The 23153-nt window shown below is 46.4% G+C and overlaps 1 protein-coding gene across 1 annotated transcript in view; it reads left to right on the top strand.

Moving 5' to 3' along the window:
- Nucleotides 1-16476, top strand: part of LOC117749529 (LYR motif-containing protein 4B) — a 21887-nt gene extending 5411 nt beyond the window's left edge. The window contains exon 3 of the mRNA XM_034560144.1: nt 15759-16476. Coding sequence (XP_034416035.1) covers nt 15759-15809 — 51 coding nt within the window. The 3' untranslated portion in view covers nt 15810-16476. The remainder of the gene's footprint in view (nt 1-15758) is intronic.
- Nucleotides 16477-23153: the final 6677 nt, after the last annotated feature.

Below are 23153 nucleotides of genomic sequence, written 5' to 3'. Positions count from 1 at the left end.
CGTCTCGTCTTGGTTTATGGTGGTCTCGTCTTGGTTTTTGGTCGTCTCGTCTTGGTTTTTGGTCGTCTCGTCTTGGTTTTTGGTCGTCTCGTCTTGGTTTTTGGTCGTCTCGTCTTGGTTTTTGGTCGTCTCGTCTTGGTTTTTGGTCGTCTCGTCTTGGTTTATGGTGGTCTCGTCTTGGTTTTTGGTAGTCTCCTCTTGGTTTATGGTCGTCTCCTCTTGGTTTTTGGTGGTCTTGGTTTTTGGTGGTCTCGTCTTGGTTTTTGGTGGTCTTGGTTTTTGGTGGTCTCGTCTTGGTTTTTGGTGGTCTTGGTTTTTGGTGGTCTCATCTTGGTTTATGGTCGTCTCCTCTTGGTTTTTGGTGGTCTTGGTTTTTGGTGGTCTCGTCTTGGTTTTTGGTGGTCTTGGTTTTTGGTGGTCTCGTCTTGGTTTTTGGTCGTCTCCTCTTGGTTTTTGGTGGTCTTGGTTTTTGGTGGTCTCGTCTTGGTTTTTGGTCGTCTCCTCTTGGTTTTTGGTGGTCTTGGTTTTTGGTGGTCTCGTCTTGGTTTTTGGTCGTCTCCTCTTGGTTTTTGGTGGTCTTGGTTTTTGGTGGTCTCGTCTTGGTTTTTGGTGGTCTCATCTTGGTTTATGGTCGTCTCCTCTTGGTTTTTGGTGGTCTTGGTTTTTGGTGGTCTCGTCTTGGTTTTTGGTGGTCTTGGTTTTTGGTCGTCTCCTCTTGGTTTTTGGTCGTCTCCTCTTGGTTTTTGGTGGTCTTGGTTTTTGGTGGTCTCGTCTTGGTTTTTGGTCGTCTCGTCTTGGTTTTTGGTCGTCTCCTCTTGGTTTTTGGTCGTCTCCTCTTGGTTTTTGGTGGTCTTGGTTTTTGGTGGTCTCGTCTTGGTTTTTGGTCGTCTCGTCTTGGTTTTTGGTCGTCTCGTCTTGGTTTTTGGTCATCTCCTCTTGGTTTTTGGTCGTCTCCTCTTGGTGACAGTGAAGGTGGAGCTAAGTATAACCAAACGTTGAATTAGAATGTTTAGGCAATCGCAATGTTACAATTAACTTCCTTGCAGTGAAAACACTTTGTAAAATTGGTTAAAGTTGTAAGACAATAACGGTTAACTCCCTGATCGACACCTTTAACCCTGAAGAGAGCTCTAGATTTAATGAATCTGAGGTTCAGCATTTATCGGGTGAAGCAGCTCAACTCTCTGACCGGACGTTTAAACCACAAAAGAGCCAAATAGGGTGAAGAAAAGTCCTTTGTCTTCAGATTGGGAAACACTGAGCTTCTCCCCAGAAGTCGTTTATAGAAACACAGATTTAATGAACGGTAAATTAAATCCCTGACTGCTGCAGTATCTCTGCAGACTTTCAAACCCAGTTCATTCTGCTCACGTTGTCTTTTCTCTTCTGTCAGTTAATCAGAGAAATATGTCATTTGATTTCATGTTGAGCAGCGAGGTGCTTAAAAGAACATTTACACTGCTGAATAAATAGTGAAAAGAAGGTTTTTATGGTAAACAGCTTGAGCTTTACACACTTACAAGCACACAGAGTGATATTTGATCACTCTGTTGGCTTCGCTTTACAAAGGTTAACGTATTACCTGAATCACCTGCAGCTTTAGAAGAAGCATGAATAAGTGTCTCTACTTTACTCTCAGGATATTATTGTTGATAAACAAGTTTTTTTTGCCTCGTGCTGTCAGACACATAATCACTGAAACTGGAACATTCCTGCGTAACAACAGTGAACGTCCTTTTCTCCGGCTTAATGAAGTGCGTTTACATTATGAGTTCTGAGTTTCCTCTTCAGTTAATAGCAGGATGCTTCTGATGGATCACGAGCAGCTGCTGCTGATCCCGTTGAAGACGATCTGATATCTGAAAGCAAAAGTTTCAACATGGGAGCAAACCATATGATACCAAAGCTATAAAGTGTGCTGACTGATCTGAGATCAGCTCCGTGAATCCAACCATCACTGAGATACTGAAGAAGGCTTTAGCTAACGCTCTAGAGATGGAGAAGCTAACTAAAGCTCTATAGATGGAGAAGCTAACTAAAGCTCTATAGATGGAGAAGCTAACTAAAGCTCTATAGATGGAGAAGCTAACTAAAGCTCTATAGATGGAGAAGCTAACTAAAGCTCTATAGATGGAGAAGCTAACTAAAGCTCTATAGATGGAGAAGCTAACTAAAGCTCTATAGATGGAGAAGCTAACTGAAGCTCTATAGATGGAGAAGCTAACTAAAGCTCTATAGATGGAGAAGCTAACTGAAGCTCCAGAGATGGAGAAGCTAACTAAATAACTGAAGCTCTAGAGATGGAGAAGCTAACTAAATAACTGAAGCTCCAGAGATGGAGAAGCTAACTAAATAACTAAAGCTCCAGAGATGGAGAAGCTAACTAAATAACTGAAGCTCCAGAGATGGAGAAGCTAACTAAATAACTAAAGCTCCAGAGATGGAGAAGCTAACTAAATAACTGAAGCTCTAGAGATGGAGAAGCTAACTAAATAACTGGATGCATCTGTTGAGTTCATACCGTAATAACTGTCCGACAACACAACGAACCAACGACGTGTTTACTGACGCAGGAGATCGGATGTGAAATCCCAGTTTTCTTCTCTGACGCAGTTTCATCTCCATTTGGGGGAAACCAGAGATTTTGGGGAAAGCCTGAACCAGACAGGAGCTGAAAAGTAGGGCAACACCCTCCCCCTCCTCCCCCTCCTCCTCCTCCTCCTCTTCATCTCACTCCTCCTCTTCATCTCACTCTTTCCCCACTTGTGTTATTTTCTCCCCTCCTCTTCTTCCTCCTCATCTCACTCCTCCTCTTCATGTCTTTGGATCTGTTGGAAATCCCCAGCCTTCCTCCCTTGGTCGCTGTAAAAATCCTCCTGTTGATGTTTCCTGCCCGGCGGCCGCTGGAAGTCGCGGTAACGCACTCGTCCTGGAGGTGACTCCGGACTGCCGAGCACAAGGTGGAGCTGCCCAGGTGGATAGAAACGGATCCCCGTAAAACACGACTCTGAGGCAGGGAAGGAAACCCGGAATCCGAGTCTGGCTCGAGGGCACAAGTGTAAAAGAGTCGTGATATCATCCGCGTGTGTGTGTGTGTGTGTGTGTGTGTGTGTGTGTGTGTGTGTGTGTGTGTGTGTGTGTGTGTGTGTGTGTGTGTGTGTGTGTGTGTGTGTGTGTGTGTGTGTGTGTGTGTGTGTGTGTGTGTGTGTGTGTGTGTGTGTGTGTGTGTGTGTGTGTGTGTGTGTGTGTGTGTGTGTGTGTGTGTGTGTGTGTGTGTGTGTGTGTGTGTGTGTGTGTGTGTGTGTGTGTGTGTGTGTGTGTGTGTGTGTGTGTGTGTGTGTGTGTGTGTGTGTGTTTAGTTTGAGTTCTTCAGAAATGAGTATTTTAGTTCACAAACACATCATTTTAAAGATGAATGAAAACATCAACTAGATAATTTAAAAAAAACACATTTTAGTTTCTAGTGAAACTCAAACGAGCTTAACAACCACTTTAATTAGCTTTCGACAACATTATATTCTGTGCTCGGTACGGGTTGAACTTAGTCCTGTTGTCTTGATTAAAAAAACTTTTTAAATTACTGCCGTTAAAAGAAAGTCACAAAGAGTCTAAACCTGAAAGTGGAGAAGTTTTCAATACGATCAATTAAATCAGTTCGGAACAAACTTATTTTCGTCACAATTTCTTCTATGAAACATTACTTTGAGTTGTAAAAAATTAAGTTCAATACAATTTTAATTACAGCATTTTTCTTCTATTCTTAGAAGCCTGGGTGTGATGCAATGATACTCTATCCTACCCACACACACACACACACACACACACACACACACACACACACACTCGGCATGATGCAAGCCATTGACTGAAGAAGGCAATGTGATGTAAGGACAAAGGGAGGAGGAAGAAGTGAAGAAGAGGAGGTGAGGAAGATGAAATGATTCGCGGTGTATCGGTTCTGAGAGTTCACTACGGTCCACATGACCCCTGAAGAAGAAGAAGAAGAAGAAGTTCTATAGACTCATGAAACGCGGCTCAAAAACGCGGCTCAATTTCTTCTTTCCCAGTAAAAAGGTGGTAAAATACTTTGTCAGGTTTCAGGTCGAATAACTTGTGTTCCTGAAGTTCCGTGACTCGTAATAATTCTGATTCCCTACGAGGAGCAAGCGTCGGTCTCCAGAACCCTGCGTGGGGTTCCCTACACTTCCTGGTTCATGATAACGCACACGTGTGTTGGACAGAGAAACCCCAAACCACCGAGGGACTAGAGCAACGTTAGAACCAAAGACACCGAGGGACTAGAGCAACGTTAGAACCAAAGACACCGAGGGACTAGAGCAACGTTAGAACCAAAGACACCGAGGGACTAGAGCAACGTTAGAACCAAAGACACCGAGGGACTAGAGCAACGTTAGAACCAAAGACACAGAGGGACTAGAGCAACGTTAGAACCAAAGACACCGAGGGACTAGAGCAACGTTAGAACCAAAGACACCGAGGGACTAGAGCAACGTTAGAACCAAAGACACAGAGGGACTAGAACGTTAGAACCAAAGACACAGAGGGACTAGAGCAACGTTAGAACCAAAGACACCGAGGGACTAGAGCAACGTTAGAACCAAAGACACAGAGGGACTAGAGCAACGTTAGAACCAAAGACACTGAGGGACTAGAGCAATGTTAGAACCAAAGACACCGAGGGACTAGAGCAACGTTAGAACCAAAGACACAGAGGGACTAGAGCAACGTTAGAACCAAAGACACCGAGGGACTAGAGCAACGTTAGAACCAAAGACACCGAGGGACTAGAGCAACGTTAGAACCAAAGACACCGAGGGACTAGAGCAACGTTAGAACCAAAGACACAGAGGGACTAGAGCAACGTTAGAACCAAAGACACCGAGGGACTAGAGCAACGTTGGAACCAAAGACACAGAGGGACTAGAACAACGTTAGAACCAAAGACACCGAGGGACTAGAGCAACGTTAGAACCAAAGACACAGAGGGACTAGAGCAACGTTAGAACCAAAGACACAGAGGGACTAGAGCAACGTTAGAACCAAAGACACAGAGGGACTAGAGCAATGTTAGAACCAAAGACACCGAGGGACTAGAGCAACGTTAGAACCAAAGACACAGAGGGACTAGAGCAACGTTAGAACCAAAGACACCGAGGGACTAGAGCAACGTTAGAACCAAAGACACCGAGGGACTAGAGCAACGTTAGAACCAAAGACACAGAGGGACTAGAGCAACGTTAGAACCAAAGACACCGAGGGACTAGAGCAACGTTGGAACCAAAGACACAGAGGGACTAGAACAACGTTAGAACCAAAGACACCGAGGGACTAGAGCAACGTTAGAACCAAAGACACCGAGGGACTAGAGCAACGTTAGAACCAAAGACACAGAGGGACTAGAGCAACGTTAGAACCAAAGACACAGAAGGACTAGAGCAACGTTAGAACCAAAGACACAGAGGGACTAGAGCAATGTTAGAACCAAAGACACTGAGGGACTAGAGCAACGTTAGAACCAAAGACACCGAGGGACTAGAGCAACGTTAGAACCAAAGACACAGAGGGACTAGAACAACGTTAGAACCAAAGACACCGAGGGACTAGAGCAACGTTAGAACCAAAGACACCGAGGGACTAGAGCAACGTTAGAACCAAAGACACCGAGGGACTAGAGCAACGTTAGAACCAAAGACACCGAGGGACTAGAGCAACGTTAGAACCAAAGACACAGAGGGACTAGAGCAACGTTAGAACCAAAGACACCGAGGGACCGTATGCGCAAGATCCCGCACTAAAAGGACCCGCCTGTCATTGTGCTTTCAGTCGGTAGAAGCGCAGGCGTTGGGAATTGGACCCTCAGTGTGTTGGCGGTCTGAACTGAAGCTGACCCTGAACGCACCGCTCTGCTGCGGCTGGTTTGTGTTCGCTAACGAGGCCCCGAACCGTCTGTTCCTGAACAACCCGGCGCTTCCTGTGATGCGTCATAGGAACCTTTTCTCTTTCAGCTTCTGGGTTGTTGTTGTTGTTTTAACTCTCAAACGAACCGCACGGTCGTTTAAATAAATGAAGAACGGTGGAGCAGAACGTCTCGTAGCGCCGGAGCTCCGTTAGCGTGACGGGAAGTGAAGAACGAGGAGAGAATAAACGTCACCGCACGGGCAGTTCATAACCAGCGAGCCTCCTCTTCCTCCTTTTCATCTCCCTCTTCCTCCTCCTCGCCGTTTCTCGGTGCGACGGACTGAAACGGGAGATCACAGCGAGGGAAGTCCACACACACACACACACACACACACACACACACACACACACTCTCTCTGTCAGCTCAGTTTGCCTTCATCTCTTCTGGCTCTCTAATTAGTGTGTGCTCAGAGTGGAAAGAATTAAGGTTAAAAAAAATCTCAGATTTACAAAGAAACTCCTCATTAGTGTGTGTGTGTGTGTGTGTGTGTGTGTGTTATCCATTTCTGTGTGGGTGTGCACCGCCCGGCATCGCATAATCACATTGAATTACAATCTAACTGCGCTGTGATTGGTTGATGCCGGGTTGTTGAGCCCCGACGTCTAATTGGTCAGGGGGCTTTTTTTTCTTTTCTTTTTAAAGTCGTTGTGGCCAATTAACGAGACGAGATAGACGGAGCTAACGAGCTCGTTAAGACCGGTGGGCGGGACCTCAGTAAAGGAGATGTCCAAGGTCACACACACGGTAACGGTTTTTAGAAAGAGGGGTGTGTAAACGGAGACGTCCCATTGGTCCTTGTTAGGTGTGTGTGTGTGTGTGTGTGTGTGTGTGTGTGTGTGTGTGTGTGTCAGTCAGATTGAAGTGTGTTTTCAGTTCCCGTGAAGATTGATTTCACCTTTAAGAAGGAATACGGCCAGTTAGCGTCGTTGTCCATGAACAGGAGGAAATGTCGATTCCTCATCTGTCTCACATCAGTGAAATATTCATTTGTTTTCCAACAAAAACTCCAATCTGGCAATAAAATATTAATGATTCACTCGTTTAAGAGAGTGAGATCTGGGAACTTCTAAGGAGAGAGAGAGAGATGGAAAGATCAATATTGTGTTCTCAGATGATTGTTATGGACTAATACGCTGCTTTCTTAAACAAGTGTAAAATGTATTTGAACTGGCAGAGAAGGAGGAATGGAAGCAAGAGGAGGTGAAGAGAGAGAGAACGGAGTAAAGGAAGAGGTTAAAGACTTAACCTACAGGGCCCACTATGCACCCTTAATGCTCCACCTACAGGGCCACTATGCACCCTTAATGCTCCACCTACAGGGCCACTATGCACCCTTAATGCTCCACCTACAGGGCCCACTATGCACCCTTAATGCTCCACCTACAGCACCCTTAATGCTCCACCTACAGGGCCACTATGCACCCTTAATGCTCCACCTACAGGGCCCACTATGCACCCTTAATGCTCCACCTACAGGGCCACTATGCACCCTTAATGCTCCACCTACAGGGCCCACTATGCACCCTTAATGCTCCACCTACAGCACCCTTAATGCTCCACCTACAGGGCCACTATGCACCCTTAATGCTCCATCTACAGGGCCACTATGCACCCTTAATGCTCCACCTACAGGGCCACTATGCACCCTTAATGCTCCACCTACAGGGCCACTATGCACCCTTAATGCTCCACCTACAGCACCCTTAATGCTCCACCTACAGGGCCACTATGCACCCTTAATGCTCCATCTACAGGGCCACTATGCACCCTTAATGCTCCACCTACAGGGCCACTATGCACCCTTAATGCTCCACCTACAGGGCCACTATGCACCCTTAATGCTCCACCTACAGCACCCTTAATGCTCCACCTACAGGGCCACTATGCACCCTTAATGCTCCATCTACAGGGCCACTATGCACCCTTAATGCTCCATCTACAGGGCCACTATGCACCCTTAATGCTCCACCTACAGGGCCACTATGCACCCTTAATGCTCCACCTACAGGGCCACTATGCACCCTTAATGCTCCACCTACAGCACCCTTAATGCTCCACCTACAGGGCCACTATGCACCCTTAATGCTCCATCTACAGGGCCACTATGCACCCTTAATGCTCCATCTACAGGGCCACTATGCACCCTTAATGCTCCATCTACAGGGCCACTATGCACCCTTAATGCTCCACCTACAGGGCCACTATGCACCCTTAATGCTCCACCTACAGGGCCACTATGCACCCTTAATGCTCCACCTACAGGGCCCACTATGCACCCTTAATGCTCCACCTACAGGGCCACTATGCACCCTTAATGCTCCACCTACAGGGCCACTATGCACCCTTAATGCTCCACCTACAGGGCCACTATGCACCCTTAATGCTCCACCTACAGGGCCACTATGCACCGTTTATCACATACATTCATGGATAGCTAGGCGACCTCGAACAACAGGAGTAAGAAATAAAAGAGAGTGGATTTGACAGTGCAGTCTGGCATTAAGGTACACACACACACACACACACACACACACACACACACAGCAGGTAAGCAGAGGACACATTAAGGGAGGCAGGGAGGGACGAACGAGGGAGATGAGGGGGGTTAAGGGGAAGTATCAAAACGGAGTGATTTAATTGGCTGGATTAGCATGAAGCAAAGCAGCAGGCTGAGAGTCGTCCTTCACGACGCTTCCCCACCCTGCTGGACTGTCCTTGAGAGACACTGAGTCTGTCTGGCCTGCAGCAGCCGTGATGTCGAACAGCAGATTAAAGATGTTCGTGTATGAATGTGAACACCGATAAGCCGTCAGAGCGGCGCAGAGACATCGGACACTTCCTCTGGAGCATCGGGACGCTTAAAGGTCAAGATTGAGATCCTTTAAGTCCAGACGAGGAGTAAAGTCACCAGGTCTTGAGTCACGGGGTCAGGTCTCCAGTCACAAGGTCACACACAAGGTCAGGTCTCGAGTCACGGGGTCAGGTCTTGAGTCACGGGGTCAGGTCTTGAGTCACGGGGTCAGGTCTCCAGTCACGGGGTCAGGTCTCCAGTCACAAGGTCAGGTCTCCAGTCACAAGGTCACACACAAGGTCAGGTCTCCAGTCACGGGGTCAGGTCTTGAGTCACGGGGTCAGGTCTTGAGTCACGGGGTCAGGTCTTGAGTCACGGGGTCAGGTCTCCAGTCACGGTGTCAGGTCTCCAGTCACGGGGTCAGGTCTCCAGTCACGGGGTCAGGTCTCCAGTCACGGGGTCAGGTCTCGAGTCACGGTGTCAGGTCTCGAGTCACGGGGTCAGGTCTCGAGTCACGGGGTCAGGTCTCGAGTCACGGTGTCAGGTCTCCAGTCACGGGGTCAGGTCTCGAGTCACGGGGTCAGGTCTCGAGTCACGATGTCAGGTCTCCAGTCACGGTGTCAGGTCTCGAGTCACGGGGTCAGGTCTCCAGTCACGGGGTCAGGTCTCGAGTCACGGGGTCAGGTCTCCAGTCACGGGGTCAGGTCTCCAGTCACGGTGTCAGGTCTCGAGTCACGGGGTCAGGTCTCCAGTCACGGTGTCAGGTCTCCAGTCACGGGGTCAGGTCTCCAGTCACGGGGTCAGGTCTCGAGTCACGATGTCAGGTCTCGAGTCACGGTGTCAGGTCTCGAGTCACGATGTCAGGTCTCGAGTCACGGGGTCAGGTCTCGAGTCACGGGGTCAGGTCTCGAGTCACGGGGTCAGGTCTCCAGTCACGGGGTCAGGTCTCCAGTCACGGTGTCAGGTCTCCAGTCACGGGGTCAGGTCTCGAGTCACGATGTCAGGTCTCGAGTCACGGTGTCAGGTCTCGAGTCACGATGTCAGGTCTCGAGTCACGGGGTCAGGTCTCGAGTCACGGGGTCAGGTCTCGAGTCACGGGGTCAGGTCTCCAGTCACGGGGTCAGGTCTCCAGTCACGGGGTCAGGTCTCCAGTCACGGTGTCAGGTCTCGAGTCACGGGGTCAGGTCTCCAGTCACGGTGTCAGGTCTCCAGTCACGGTGTCAGGTCTCCAGTCACGGGGTCAGGTCTCGAGTCACGATGTCAGGTCTCGAGTCACGGGGTCAGGTCTCCAGTCACGGGGTCAGGTCTCCAGTCACGGGGTCAGGTCTCCAGTCACGGTGTCAGGTCTCGAGTCACGGGGTCAGGTCTCCAGTCACGGTGTCAGGTCTCCAGTCACGGGGTCAGGTCTCCAGTCACGGTGTCAGGTCTCCAGTCACGGTGTCAGGTCTCCAGTCACGGGGTCAGGTCTCCAGTCACGGGGTCAGGTCTCCAGTCACGGTGTCAGGTCTCCAGTCACGGTGTCAGGTCTCCAGTCACGGGGTCAGGTCTCCAGTCACGGTGTCAGGTCTCCAGTCACGGTGTCAGGTCTCCAGTCACGGGGTCAGGTCTCCAGTCACGGGGTCAGGTCTCGAGTCACGATGTCAGGTCTCGAGTCACGGTGTCAGGTCTCGAGTCACGGGGTCAGGTCTCGAGTCACGGTGTCAGGTCTCGAGTCACGGGGTCAGGTCTCGAGTCACGGGGTCAGGTCTCCAGTCACGGGGTCAGGTCTCGAGTCACGATGTCAGGTCTCGAGTCACGATGTCAGGTCTCGAGTCACGGGGTCAGGTCTCGAGTCACGGGGTCAGGTCTCCAGTCACGGGGTCAGGTCTCGAGTCACGATGTCAGGTCTCCAGTCACGGTGTCAGGTCTCGAGTCACGATGTCAGGTCTCGAGTCACGGGGTCAGGTCTCGAGTCACGGGGTCAGGTCTCCAGTCACGGTGTCAGGTCTCCAGTCACGGTGTCAGGTCTCCAGTCACGGGGTCAGGTCTCCAGTCACGGTGTCAGGTCTCCAGTCACGGGGTCAGGTCTCCAGTCACGGGGTCAGGTCTCCAGTCACGATGTCAGGTCTCGAGTCACGGTGTCAGGTCTCGAGTCACGATGTCAGGTCTCGAGTCACGGGGTCAGGTCTCGAGTCACGGGGTCAGGTCTCGAGTCACGATGTCAGGTCTCCAGTCACGGTGTCAGGTCTCCAGTCACGGGGTCAGGTCACGGTGTCAGGTCTCGAGTCCAGGATGTGTCCTTGTCCAAGGACACCTCGACATGGGGAAGCGGAGCCGAACTGCCGGTCCTCTGATTGAAGGACGACTCACCACTGAGCCACAGTGGTTTTATTTCTTTAAGTCCCGAAGAAAAAACTCTGAACTTTATTGTCGTAACAAAGAATCGTCTCCTCGGTGAAGGTGACGATTGAATAAGTTTTACAAAGTATATGAAGACCCGGGATGAAGACCCGGGATGAAGACCACGGATGAAGACCACGGATGAAGACCCCGGATGAAGACCCGGGATGAAGACCCCGGATGAAGACCCTGGATGAAAACCCTGGATGAAGACCCGGGATGAAGACCCCGGATGAAGACCCGGGATGAAGACCCGGGATGAAGACCCCGGATGAAGACCCCGGATGAAGACCCGGGATGAAGACCCCGGATGAAGACCCGGGATGAAGACCCTGCTGGAGAACAGACGTAACGTCGTCTTTTCTGTCGGACCGAACTCGTACAATCGCTTTAATTCACTGAATTCTGCCTCATGGTCCTGTGTTTTAAACTCTTTGTTCTGGAGGGTTACGAAGGGTTGTCTTTCAGTGGGCTGGAGTGATGCAGCTAACGCGCCATATGGTGGACCATGGTCTGGTGGTGGTCTGGTGGTCCATGGTATGGTGGTCCATGGTCTGGTGGTGGTCTGGTATCTCTCCTGATGAGTGGAAAACAAACTGGAGATCTCCTCGTCCTCCTCCATGTGTTTCACTGACAGCATCCTTTCCTCGTTCTCCCCCTCACAGGAAACCCCTCGTCTCCTCCAGTGGGAGCCTCCTCCGGGTCTCCTCCTGGTGCTTCATCTCTTTCCTCCCACTCTCTCTTAACTTCCCGTTGTTCTCCTGCTGTGAAATTGAACCTCAGATGCTCATCACAAAACCCCGTTCAGATAAAATGGCCGACATCCTTGCATTATAAACAAAGAGGAAAACGTCCATTGTCTATGATCATCGTGACGGCGTCACCACGGCTTCCAGAATGATCTGTGAACCCGTTTCTACCACAACAAACACCTGCTGGACGTAGCTGCTGGACGTAGCTGCTGGACGTAGCTGCTGGTGTAGCTGCTGGACATAGCTGCTGGTGTAGCTGCTGGACTTAGCTTCTGGTGTAGCTGCTTGACGTAGCTGCTGGACATAGCTGCTGGACATAGCTGCTGGTGTAGCTGCTGGACTTAGCTTCTGGTGTAGCTGCTTGACGTAGCTGCTGGACATAGCTGCTGGTGTAGCTGCTGGACATAGCTTCTGGTGTAGCTGCTGGACATAGCTTCTGGTGTAGCTGCTGGACATAGCTGCTGGACTTAGCTTCTGGTGTAGCTGCTTGACGTAGCTGCTGGACATAGCTGCTGGTGTAGCTGCTGGTGTAGCTGCTGGACATAGCTTCTGGTGTAGCTGCTGGACGTAGCTGCTGGACGTAGCTGCTGGTGTAGCTGCTGGACGTAGCTGCTGGACGTAGCTTCTGGTGTAGCTGCTGGACGTAGCTGCTGGACGTAGCTGCTGGACGTAGCTGCTGGTGTAGCTGCTGGACGTAGCTGCTGGACGTAGCTTCTGGTGTAGCTGCTGGACGTAGCTGCTGGACATAGCTGCTGGACATAGCTGCTGGTGTAGCTGCTTGACGTAGCTGCTGGACGTAGCTTCTGGTGTAGCTGCTGGACGTAGCTGCTGGACGTAGCTGCTGGATGTAGCTGCTGGACGTAGCTTCTGGTGTAGCTGCTTGACGTAGCTGCTGGACGTAGCTGCTGGATGTAGCTGCTGGACGTAGCTTCTGGTGTAGCTGCTTGACGTAGCTGCTGGACGTAGCTGCTTGACGTAGCTGCTGGACGTAGCTGCTGGATGTAGCTGCTGGACGTAGCTTCTGGTGTAGCTGCTTGACGTAGCTGCTGGACGTAGCTGCTTGACGTAGCTGCTGGACGTAGCTGCTGGACGTAGCTTCTGGTGTAGCTGCTTGACGTAGCTGCTGGACGTAGCTGCTGGATGTAGCTGCTGGACGTAGCTTCTGGTGTAGCTGCTTGACGTAGCTGCTGGACGTAGCTGCTTGACGTAGCTGCTGGACGTAGCTGCTGGATGTAGCTGCTGGACGTAGCTTCTGGTGTAGCTGCTGGACGTAGCTGCTGGACGTAGCTGCTGGACGTAGCTGCTGCTGTTGCCCTCTCGTGATATTAGATTCCCGGATGTGATTCTGTCAGAAGAGCAGCTGTAACTCGACAGACACCTCCCCGCCTGGTGGGAGTAGATGGAGGCCAGTCACGACTCAGATGATGTACATGAAGGAGGCTAAGTTTAGCTTTCCATTATAACGCGGATTGCGAGTGAGTGCATGTTGGCGTCTGAATCCGCGGTGAGCTTCTAGAATTGAACGCTGAGTCCTTGGTTCCTTTGGTCCCTTTCAGCAGCATCGGCTTCATGATTCACAAACGTGGTCGGGAACTGACTCGCTGAGAAGAGGGCGTCCCTTTGTGGTCGTCCTGTGTCTTTGTGGTAGTCTTTAGTCTCTTTGTGGTAGTCTTTAGTCTCTTTGTGGTCAATTTGTGTCTCTTTGTGGTCGTTTTGTTGACTTTCCAAAATTCACTTCAGACCCAGGTTCTGGTTCAGGGCCCCAGACCTGGACCCTGTAGAGCGGTTCAGTCTTGATGATAACAAGCCGACTACCTATTACCTTCGGACTCTGGTGGGGGGGAAAGGGGCGGGGGTCTGGTAGAGAAAGCAAACAACCACATTAATATCCCAGCATGCTTTGCCTTCATTGGATGCTGACCTGCTGTTTCTGCCTTAATTGGGTTATTCAGAGCCAAATGAAATATTCCTGTTTTCATTGGTTTTATTTTTAGAGCTGCTCGTTTATTATTCATGAAAAAGAAACTGACTGGGGAGAGAGAGAGAGAGAACGAGAGAGACAGAGAGAACGAGAGAGAGAGAGAGAGACCACCGCAGAGATAAAGACAAATCTGAAGAGATAAAACACAAACTGACACAGAGAGAGAGAGAGAGAGAGAGACCTTCTCTTTGTTAGGAGCCACAGCCGCAACAATTTACATGAGAGCCAAGCCTCCTGCGAGCTGATTGGTTCAGAGGGCCGCCCCCCTCCCTCCTACGCCACACTCCAGCCAATCAGGACACACACACAAGGGGGCTCCTGCCGGGCGAGCGGGGGTCTGCTCTGATGGTGTGAAAAGAGAGGGGGGGGGGGGGGGGCTGACGGCAGAATAATTGATGAAGACGAGCGACATGATGGTGAAGCTCGGCCTACTGTGGAGGAATGGCGCCCTCTAGTGGAGCTGCAGCGACATGACATTGAACAATAACTTAATTGAGTTAAAAAACTTAATTTCACAATACGAAAAATACACAAATAACACACTATGTGTGTGTGTCATATTTGGCCATGTTCTGTAGATGAGTTGTGTCTTTGTACAGAAGAATTGGAGGAAATCAATTGTGAACTGTGGCCCTAAAACACACACAGAGCTACATACACACAGAGAGCTACACACAAAGAGCTACACACAGAGCTACACACAGAGCTACATACACACAGAGCTACACACAGAGCTAGCTACACACACACAGAGCTACACACAGAGAGCTACACACAGAGAGCTACACACACAGAGCTACACACAGAGCTACACACAGAGAGCTACACACAGACAGAGAGCTACACACAGAGAGCTACACACATAGCTACATACACACAGAGCTACACAGAGAGCTACACACAGAGAGCTACACACAGAGCTACACACAGAGAGCTACACACAGAGCTACATACACACAGAGCTACACACAGAGAGCTACACACAGAGCTACACAGAGAGCTACACAGAGCTACACACAGAGCTACATACACACACAGAGCTACACACAGAGCTACATACACACAGAGAGCTACACACAGAGAGCTACACACAGAGCTACACACAGAGCTACATACACACAGAGCTACACACAGAGCTAGCTACACACAGACAGAGCTACACACAGAGAGCTACACACACAGAGCTACACACAGAGCTACACACAGAGCTACACACAGAGAGCTACACACAGAGCTACACACACACAGAGAGCTACACACATAGCTACATACACAGAGAGCTACACACAGAGCTACACACAGAGAGCTACACACAGAGCTACATACACACAGAGCTACACAGAGAGCTACACAGAGCTACACACAGAGCTACATACACACAGAGCTACACACAGAGCTACATACACACAGAGAGCTACACACAGAGCTACATACACACAGAGAGCTACACACAGAGCTACATACACACAGAGCTACACACAGAGAGCTACACACAGAGCTACATACACACAGAGCTACATACACACAGAGCTACATACACACAGAGAGCTACACACAGAGAGCTACACACAGAGAGCTACACACACACAGAGAGCTACACACAGAGCTACACACAGAGCTACACACATAGCTACACACAGAGAGCTACACACACAGAGCTACACACAGAGCTACACACAGAGAGCTACACACAGAGCTACACACAGAGAGCTACACACACTAAACACAGTTGTGTTGCTTGTGGCAGGACGTTCATTTAGTAAGACTTGTTGAGGAGTCTTGATCCAAAATGGCCGCCGCTGCGTCTCAGTTTCTGCTTGAGTGCTTCAGTATTTATTGTTGTTTATTGTTGTAAAACCTCCGTCTGTCCTGCAGGTTTCCATCGGGAAGATGTACGAGACCCAGAAGAACGTGGTGGAGGACTGACCCTCGGCCCCCCAGCAAACAGGAAGTGACATCAGAGCACTGCCCCCAGCAGCCACACCTACCCGCTTCCTGTTTTGGCCCCAAACGCCACTCGTACAGCTGGGGGGTGAAATGCATTGTGGGAGTTGTAGGACAGTGAAGCTGTGAAGCTCCTAGAGTTTTTTTGTTTTAGTTTTCGTGGACACACCGATCGGTTTCTGATCGTCGATCGATCACCGACTCATAAGCCTGGCGTCAGACGCAGTACCGCCTTCGCCCACAGAGGGCGCCCCAATCCACAACGCGTGAATAAAGTGAGTTGTCGAATAAAACGACGCGGAAAGAAATGAGAATATATTAATTCCATTTCCACTCGTTTTCGTTTTATATATATATATATATATATATATATATATATATATATATATATACATATATATATATATACACACACACTCGCGTGTATTTAATTTGTGACTCGCAGAGAAATTAAAGTTTTTGGTTGATAATCGTTCTCTTTATTTTTCATCTCTAAAGTTTCAGTTTATTCAGGTTTTAGTCTCAATACGTATTGATCAGAACTGATCGATCGGTGCATCCCTGTTTCTCTTTCTTGTTGTTCGTCTTATTTTATTTTCTAACGCACAAGTCGTCACGTGATCTGAAATATTAAAGAACTTCTATGACATTCACTGTTTCTGAGTCGTCAATGTTACCCAGTAATATATATATATATATATATATATATATTACTCAGAGTTGATTAGTTGTATTACAAGTTTTAATATATAAATTGTGTTTTAAATTGTTTAAAATATGCAAATTTGGCATTTTCGAATGGTAACTTTTGGTGAAATTTTCAAAAATCTATAGGCGCAAAGAGACAAAAGTATATTAAATGTTTTTTTTCCTTTAAGAGTTATTTTTGATTTATTTTTTAAGATATGAAGATGAAGACTTCGTTTGATTTAAAATCTAAAGTCAAAGACCTCGAAACTTTTCAGGAGGAATGTTGTGAATGAAAGCGGAAACGAACCAATCACAAGCCTCCGCTGACGACGCGTTCAAGTCCACGGGAAAAACTTGATCCTGAGAATTGTCCTCTTCCTCCTCCTCCTGTTCCTCTTCCTCCTCTTCCTCCTCCTATTTCTCTTTCTCCTCCTGCTCCTCTTTCTTCTCCTTCTCTTCCTCTTCCTCCTTTTCCTCCTCCTTCTCTTCCTCCTCCTATTCCCCCTCCTCTTCTTCTTCCTCATTTTCCTCCTCTTCCTCTTCCTCCTTTTCCTCCTTCCTCCTCCTGTCTCCTCATTGGCTCAGACTGCTGCAGGGAGTTCTGGGTAATGAAGTCTTTGTGGTGTTTGAGTCCAAACACCTGAAAACAAAACCAACTTCATCTTCAGCCTTTTATTTCCTCTGTTTTTCACCTTGTGTTCAAGCTGTGGGCCGGGGGCCTCCAGACGGGCCGGGGGCCTCCCTCTGTTGGGTCCAGGGCTCGGTTCGGTTCTGTTGACGGACGGGATGTGATCCATGATTATGAATATATATTTAAATCATTTTCTAACTACAGATTCAGGAAGACCTCGTGACTCTTGACTGTTTTATAGCAACAGGAAGTACCTGCAGAGTTCACGTACAAATACACAAACGTTGTACTTCTGTGTAATATTTTAGATAATTATTACACTTAGAATGAAACCAAAAGAAAAGACACAAAACCTGTCGAGACACAGTTTGTGTTCCTGAAACCTTGGATTTAAAGTGTGTGTGTGTGTGTCTGCAGGTGGATGATGAAACACACACTAAGGCCGTGGCTGGACGTATCAGTGGAGTAGGTGACTGACCCACTTACACACACACACACACAGGTGTTAAAGATCACGTTGCTCAATCAGCCGAAGCTGTTTCATCAGACGAACACACACTCGCAGGACGCTTCAGAGTTCTGTTTAAACTCATCATTCAAAAGAAGAGCTGAGAGGAAATAAAGAGCGTTACAAAAAGTCTGGACATTAAAACTACGACTCCCAGAATGCTCGATGTTACTCTGACGTCTGGCTGCTCTCCATGACGGAGGAACTGGGGATAAAGGAGATGAGGATAAAGGACATGAGGATAAAGGAGATGAGAATAAAGGACGTGAGAATAAAGGAGATGAGAATAAAGGACATGAGGATAAAGGAGATGAGGATAAAGGACATGAGGATAAAGGACATGAGGATAAAGGAGATGAGGATAAAGGACATGAGGATAAAGGAGATGAGGATAAAGGACATGAGGATAAAGGAGATGAGAATAAAGGACGTGAGAATAAAGGAGATGAGAATAAAGGACATGAGGATAAAGGAGATGAGGATAAAGGACATGAGGATAAAGGAGATGAGGATAAAGGACATGAGGATAAAGGAGATGAGGATAAAGGACATGAGGATAAAGGAGATGAGAATAAAGGACGTGAGAATAAAGGAGATGAGAATAAAGGACATGAGGATAAAGGAGATGAGGATAAAGGACATGAGGATAAAGGAGATGAGAATAAAGGACGTGAGAATAAAGGAGATGAGAATAAAGGACATGAGGATAAAGGAGATGAGGATAAAGGACATGAGGATAAAGGAGATGAGGATAAAGGAGATGAGGATAAAGGACATGAGGATAAAGGAGATGAGGATAAAGGACTTGAGAATAAAGGAGATGAGGATAAAGGACATGAGGATAAAGGAGATGAGGATAAAGGACATGAGGATAAAGGAGATGAGGATAAAGGATGTGAGGATAAAGGAGATGAGGATAAAGGATGTGAGAATAAAGGAGATGAGGATAAAGGAGATGAGGATAAAGGATGTGAGGATAAAGGAGATGAGGATAAAGGAGATGAGGATAAAGGATGTGAGAATAAAGGAGATGAGGATAAAGGATGTGAGAATAAAGGAGATGAGGATAAAGGAGATGAGGATAAAGGATGTGAGAATAAAGGAGATGAGGATAAAGGACATGAGAATAAAGGAGATGAGGATAAAGGAGATGAGGATAAAGGACATGAGAATAAAGGAGATGAGGATAAAGGAGATGAGGATAAAGGAGATGAGAATAAAGGAGATGAGGATAAAGGACTTGAGAATAAAGGACGTGAGAATAAAGGAGATGAGGATAAAGGACGTGAGGATAAAGGAGATGAGGATAAAGGAGGTGAGAATAAAGGAGATGAGAATAAAGGACTTGAGAATAAAGGAGATGAGAATAAAGGAGATGAGGATAAAGGAGATGAGGATAAAGGATGTGAGGATAAAGGAGATGAGGAAAAAGGATGTGAGAATAAAGGACATGAGGATAAAGACATGAGGATAAAGGAGGTGAGAATAAAGGACTTGAGAATAAAGGAGATGAGAATAAAGGACGTGAGGATAAAGGACATGAGAATAAAGGACTTGAGAATAAAGGAGATGAGGATAAAGGACTTGAGAATAAAGGAGATGAGAATAAAGGACTTGAGAATAAAGGAGATGAGGATAAAGGACTTGAGAATAAAGGAGATGAGGATAAAGGACATGAGGATAAAGGAGGTGAGAATAAAGGACTTGAGAATAAAGGAGATGAGGATAAAGGACATGAGGATAAAGGAGATGAGAATAAAGGAGATGAGGATAAAGGAGATGAGGATAAAGGAGATGAGGATAAAGGATGTGAGAATGAGAATAAAGGACTTGAGAATAAAGGAGATGAGGATAAAGGACATGAGGATAAAGGAGATGAGAATAAAGGACATGAGAATAAAGGAGATGAGAATAAAGGAGATGGGGATAAAGGAGATGAGAACAAAGGAATTGAGAATAAAGGAGGTGAGAATAAAGGAGGTGAGAATAAAGGAGATGAGAATAAAGGACTTGAGAATAAAGGAGATGAGAATAAAGGACTTGAGAATAAAGGAGATGAGAATAAAGGACTTGAGAATAAAGGAGATGAGGATAAAGGACTTGAGAATAAAGGAGATGAGGATAAAGGACATGAGGATAAAGGAGGTGAGAATAAAGGACTTGAGAATAAAGGAGATGAGGATAAAGGACTTGAGAATAAAGGAGATGAGGATAAAGGACATGAGGATAAAGGAGGTGAGAATAAAGGACTTGAGAATAAAGGAGATGAGGATAAAGGACATGAGGATAAAGGAGATGAGAATAAAGGAGATGAGGATAAAGGAGATGAGGATAAAGGAGATGAGGATAAAGGACATGAGGATAAAGGAGTTGAGAATAAAGGAGATGAGGATAAAGGACATGAGGATAAAGGAGTTGAGAATAAAGGAGATGATGATAAAGGAGATGAGGATAAAGGACATGAGATTAAAGGAGGTGAGAATAAAGGAGATGAGAATAAAGGAGATGATGATAAAGGAGGTGAGAATAAAGGAGATGAGAATAAAGGACTTGAGAATAAAGGACTTGAGAATAAAGGAGATGAGAATAAAGGAGATGAGGATAAAGGAGATGAGGATAAAGGAGATGAGAATAAAGGACGTGAGAATAAAGGATGTGAAAATAAAGGAGGTGAGAATAAAGAAGGTGAGAATAAAGGACATGAGAATAAAGGACATGAGAATAAAGGAGATGAGAATAAAGGACGTGAGAATAAAGGAGATGAGAATAAAGGACTTGAGAATAAAGGAAATGAGAATAAAGGAGATGAGGATAAAGGACATGATAATAAAGGACTTGAGAATAAAGGAAATGAGAATAAAGGAGATGAAGATAAAGGAGATGAGGATAAAGGACATGAGAATAAAGGACATGAGAATAAAGGAGATGAGGATAAAGGAGATGAGAATACAGGACATGAGAATAAAGGACATGAGAATAAAGGACTTGAGAATAAAGGAGATGAGGATAAAGGACATGAGAATAAAGGACATGAGAATAAAGGAGATGAGGATAAAGGAGATGAGAATAAAGGACATGAGAATAAAGGAGATGAGGATAAAGGACATGATAATAAAGGAGATGAGGATAAAGGAGATGAGGATAAAGGACATGATAATAAAGGAGATGAGGATAAAGGACATGAGATTAAAGGAGGTGAGAATAAAGGAGATGAGAATAAAGGAGATGATGATAAAGGAGGTGAGAATAAAGGAGATGAGGATAAAGGAGGTGAGAATAAAGGAGATGAGAATAAAGGACTTGAGAATAAAGGAGATGAGAATAAAGGACTTGAGAATAAAGGACTTGAGAATAAAGGAGATGAGAATAAAGGAGATGAGGATAAAGGAGATGAGGATAAAGGAGATGAGAATAAAGGACGTGAGAATAAAGGATGTGAGAATAAAGGAGGTGAGAATAAAGAAGGTGAGAATAAAGGACATGAGAATAAAGGACATGAGAATAAAGGAAATGAGAATAAAGGACATGAGAATAAAGGACGTGAGAATAAAGGAGATGAGAATAAAGGACATAATAATAAAGGACTTGAGAATAAAGGAAATGAGAATAAAGGAGATGAGGATAAAGGAGATGAGGATAAAGGACATGAGAATAAAGGACATGAGAATAAAGGAAATGAGAATAAAGGAGATGAAGATAAAGGAGATGAGGATAAAGGACATGAGAATAAAGGACATGAGAATAAAGGAGATGAGGATAAAGGAGATGAGGATAAAGGACATGAGAATAAAGGACTTGAGAATAAAGGAAATGAGAATAAAGGACATAATAATAAAGGACTTGAGAATAAAGGAAATGAGAATAAAGGAGATGAGGATAAAGGAGATGAGGATAAAGGACATGAGAATAAAGGACATGAGAATAAAGGAAATGAGAATAAAGGAGATGAAGATAAAGGAGATGAGGATAAAGGACATGAGAATAAAGGACATGAGAATAAAGGAGATGAGGATAAAGGAGATGAGAATACAGGACATGAGAATAAAGGACATGAGAATAAAGGACTTGAGAATAAAGGAGATGAGGATAAAGGACATGAGAATAAAGGACATGAGAATAAAGGAGATGAGGATAAAGGAGATGAGAATAAAGGACATGAGAATAAAGGAGATGAGGATAAAGGACATGATAATAAAGGACATGAGAATAAAGGAAATGATAATAAAGGAGATGAGGATAAAGGAGATGAGGATAAAGGACATGATAATAAAGGAGATGAGGATAAAGGAGTTGAGAATAAAGGAGATGAGAATAAAGGAGATGAGGATAAAGGACATGATAATAAAGGAGATGAGGATAAAGGAGATGAGGATAAAGGACATGATAATAAAGGAGATGAGGATAAAGGAGTTGAGAATAAAGGAGATGAGAATAAAGGAAATGAGAATAAAGGAGATGAGGATAAAGGAGATGATGATAAAGGACATGATAATAAAGGACTTCAGAATAAAGGAGATGAGGAGGACATGAGGATGTAGGACCTGAGGACAGAGGACATGAGGATGTAGGACCTTAGGACAGAGGACATGAGGACAGAGGACCTGAGGGCATAAGGATGTAGGACCTGAGGACAGAGGACATGAAGACAGAGGACCTGAGGACATGAGGACAGAGGACCTTAGGACATGAGGACAGAGGACCTGAGGACATGAGGACCTGAGGACAGAGGACCTTAGGACAGAGGACCTGAGGACATGAGGACAGAGGACCTTAGGACATGAGGACATGAGGACAGAGGACCTTAGGACAGAGGACCTGAGGACATGAGGACAGAGGACCTTAGGACATGAGGACATGAGGACCTGAGGACAGAGGACCTTAGGACAGAGGACCTGAGGACATGAGGACAGAGGACATGAGGACAGAGGACCTTAGGACAGAGGACCTGAGGACATGAGGACAATAGAGGGCGGCCTGTTCTCCAGGTCTCCCCTGACCTCGTCCTCCAGCTCTGTTGACACATTAAACATGTCGTCAGGTTGGTCAACAAACTATTTTCAGAGGACTTCTGAACTTTGACCCTCGTGGAAAGAGGACAGACAGACAGACAGACAGACAGACAGACACACAGACAGACAGACAGACACACAGACAGACAGACAGACAGACAGACAGACACACAGACAGACAGACAGACACACAGACAGACAGACAGACACACAGACAGACAGACAGACAGACAGACAGACAGACAGACACACAGACAGACAGACAGACAGACAGACAGACACACAGACAGACAGACAGACAGTTCCTTCAGACTTGGCGTACTGAACCTTTATTTATATATGTATATTTATATATATAAATATATATATATATATTTTATATATATATATACTTATATACCTTAATTTATATATATATTTATATATATATATTTCTTTTTAATATATATATTTATACTTATATATATATTTATATGTATATATATAGA

The sequence above is a fragment of the Cyclopterus lumpus genome, chromosome 20 (genome assembly GCF_009769545.1).
Source record: "Cyclopterus lumpus isolate fCycLum1 chromosome 20, fCycLum1.pri, whole genome shotgun sequence".
In the NCBI taxonomy this organism is placed as follows: Eukaryota; Metazoa; Chordata; class Actinopteri; order Perciformes; family Cyclopteridae; genus Cyclopterus; species Cyclopterus lumpus.
Note: the sequence above shows the minus strand (reverse complement) of the source record. Positions and strands in the feature narration are given on the sequence as shown.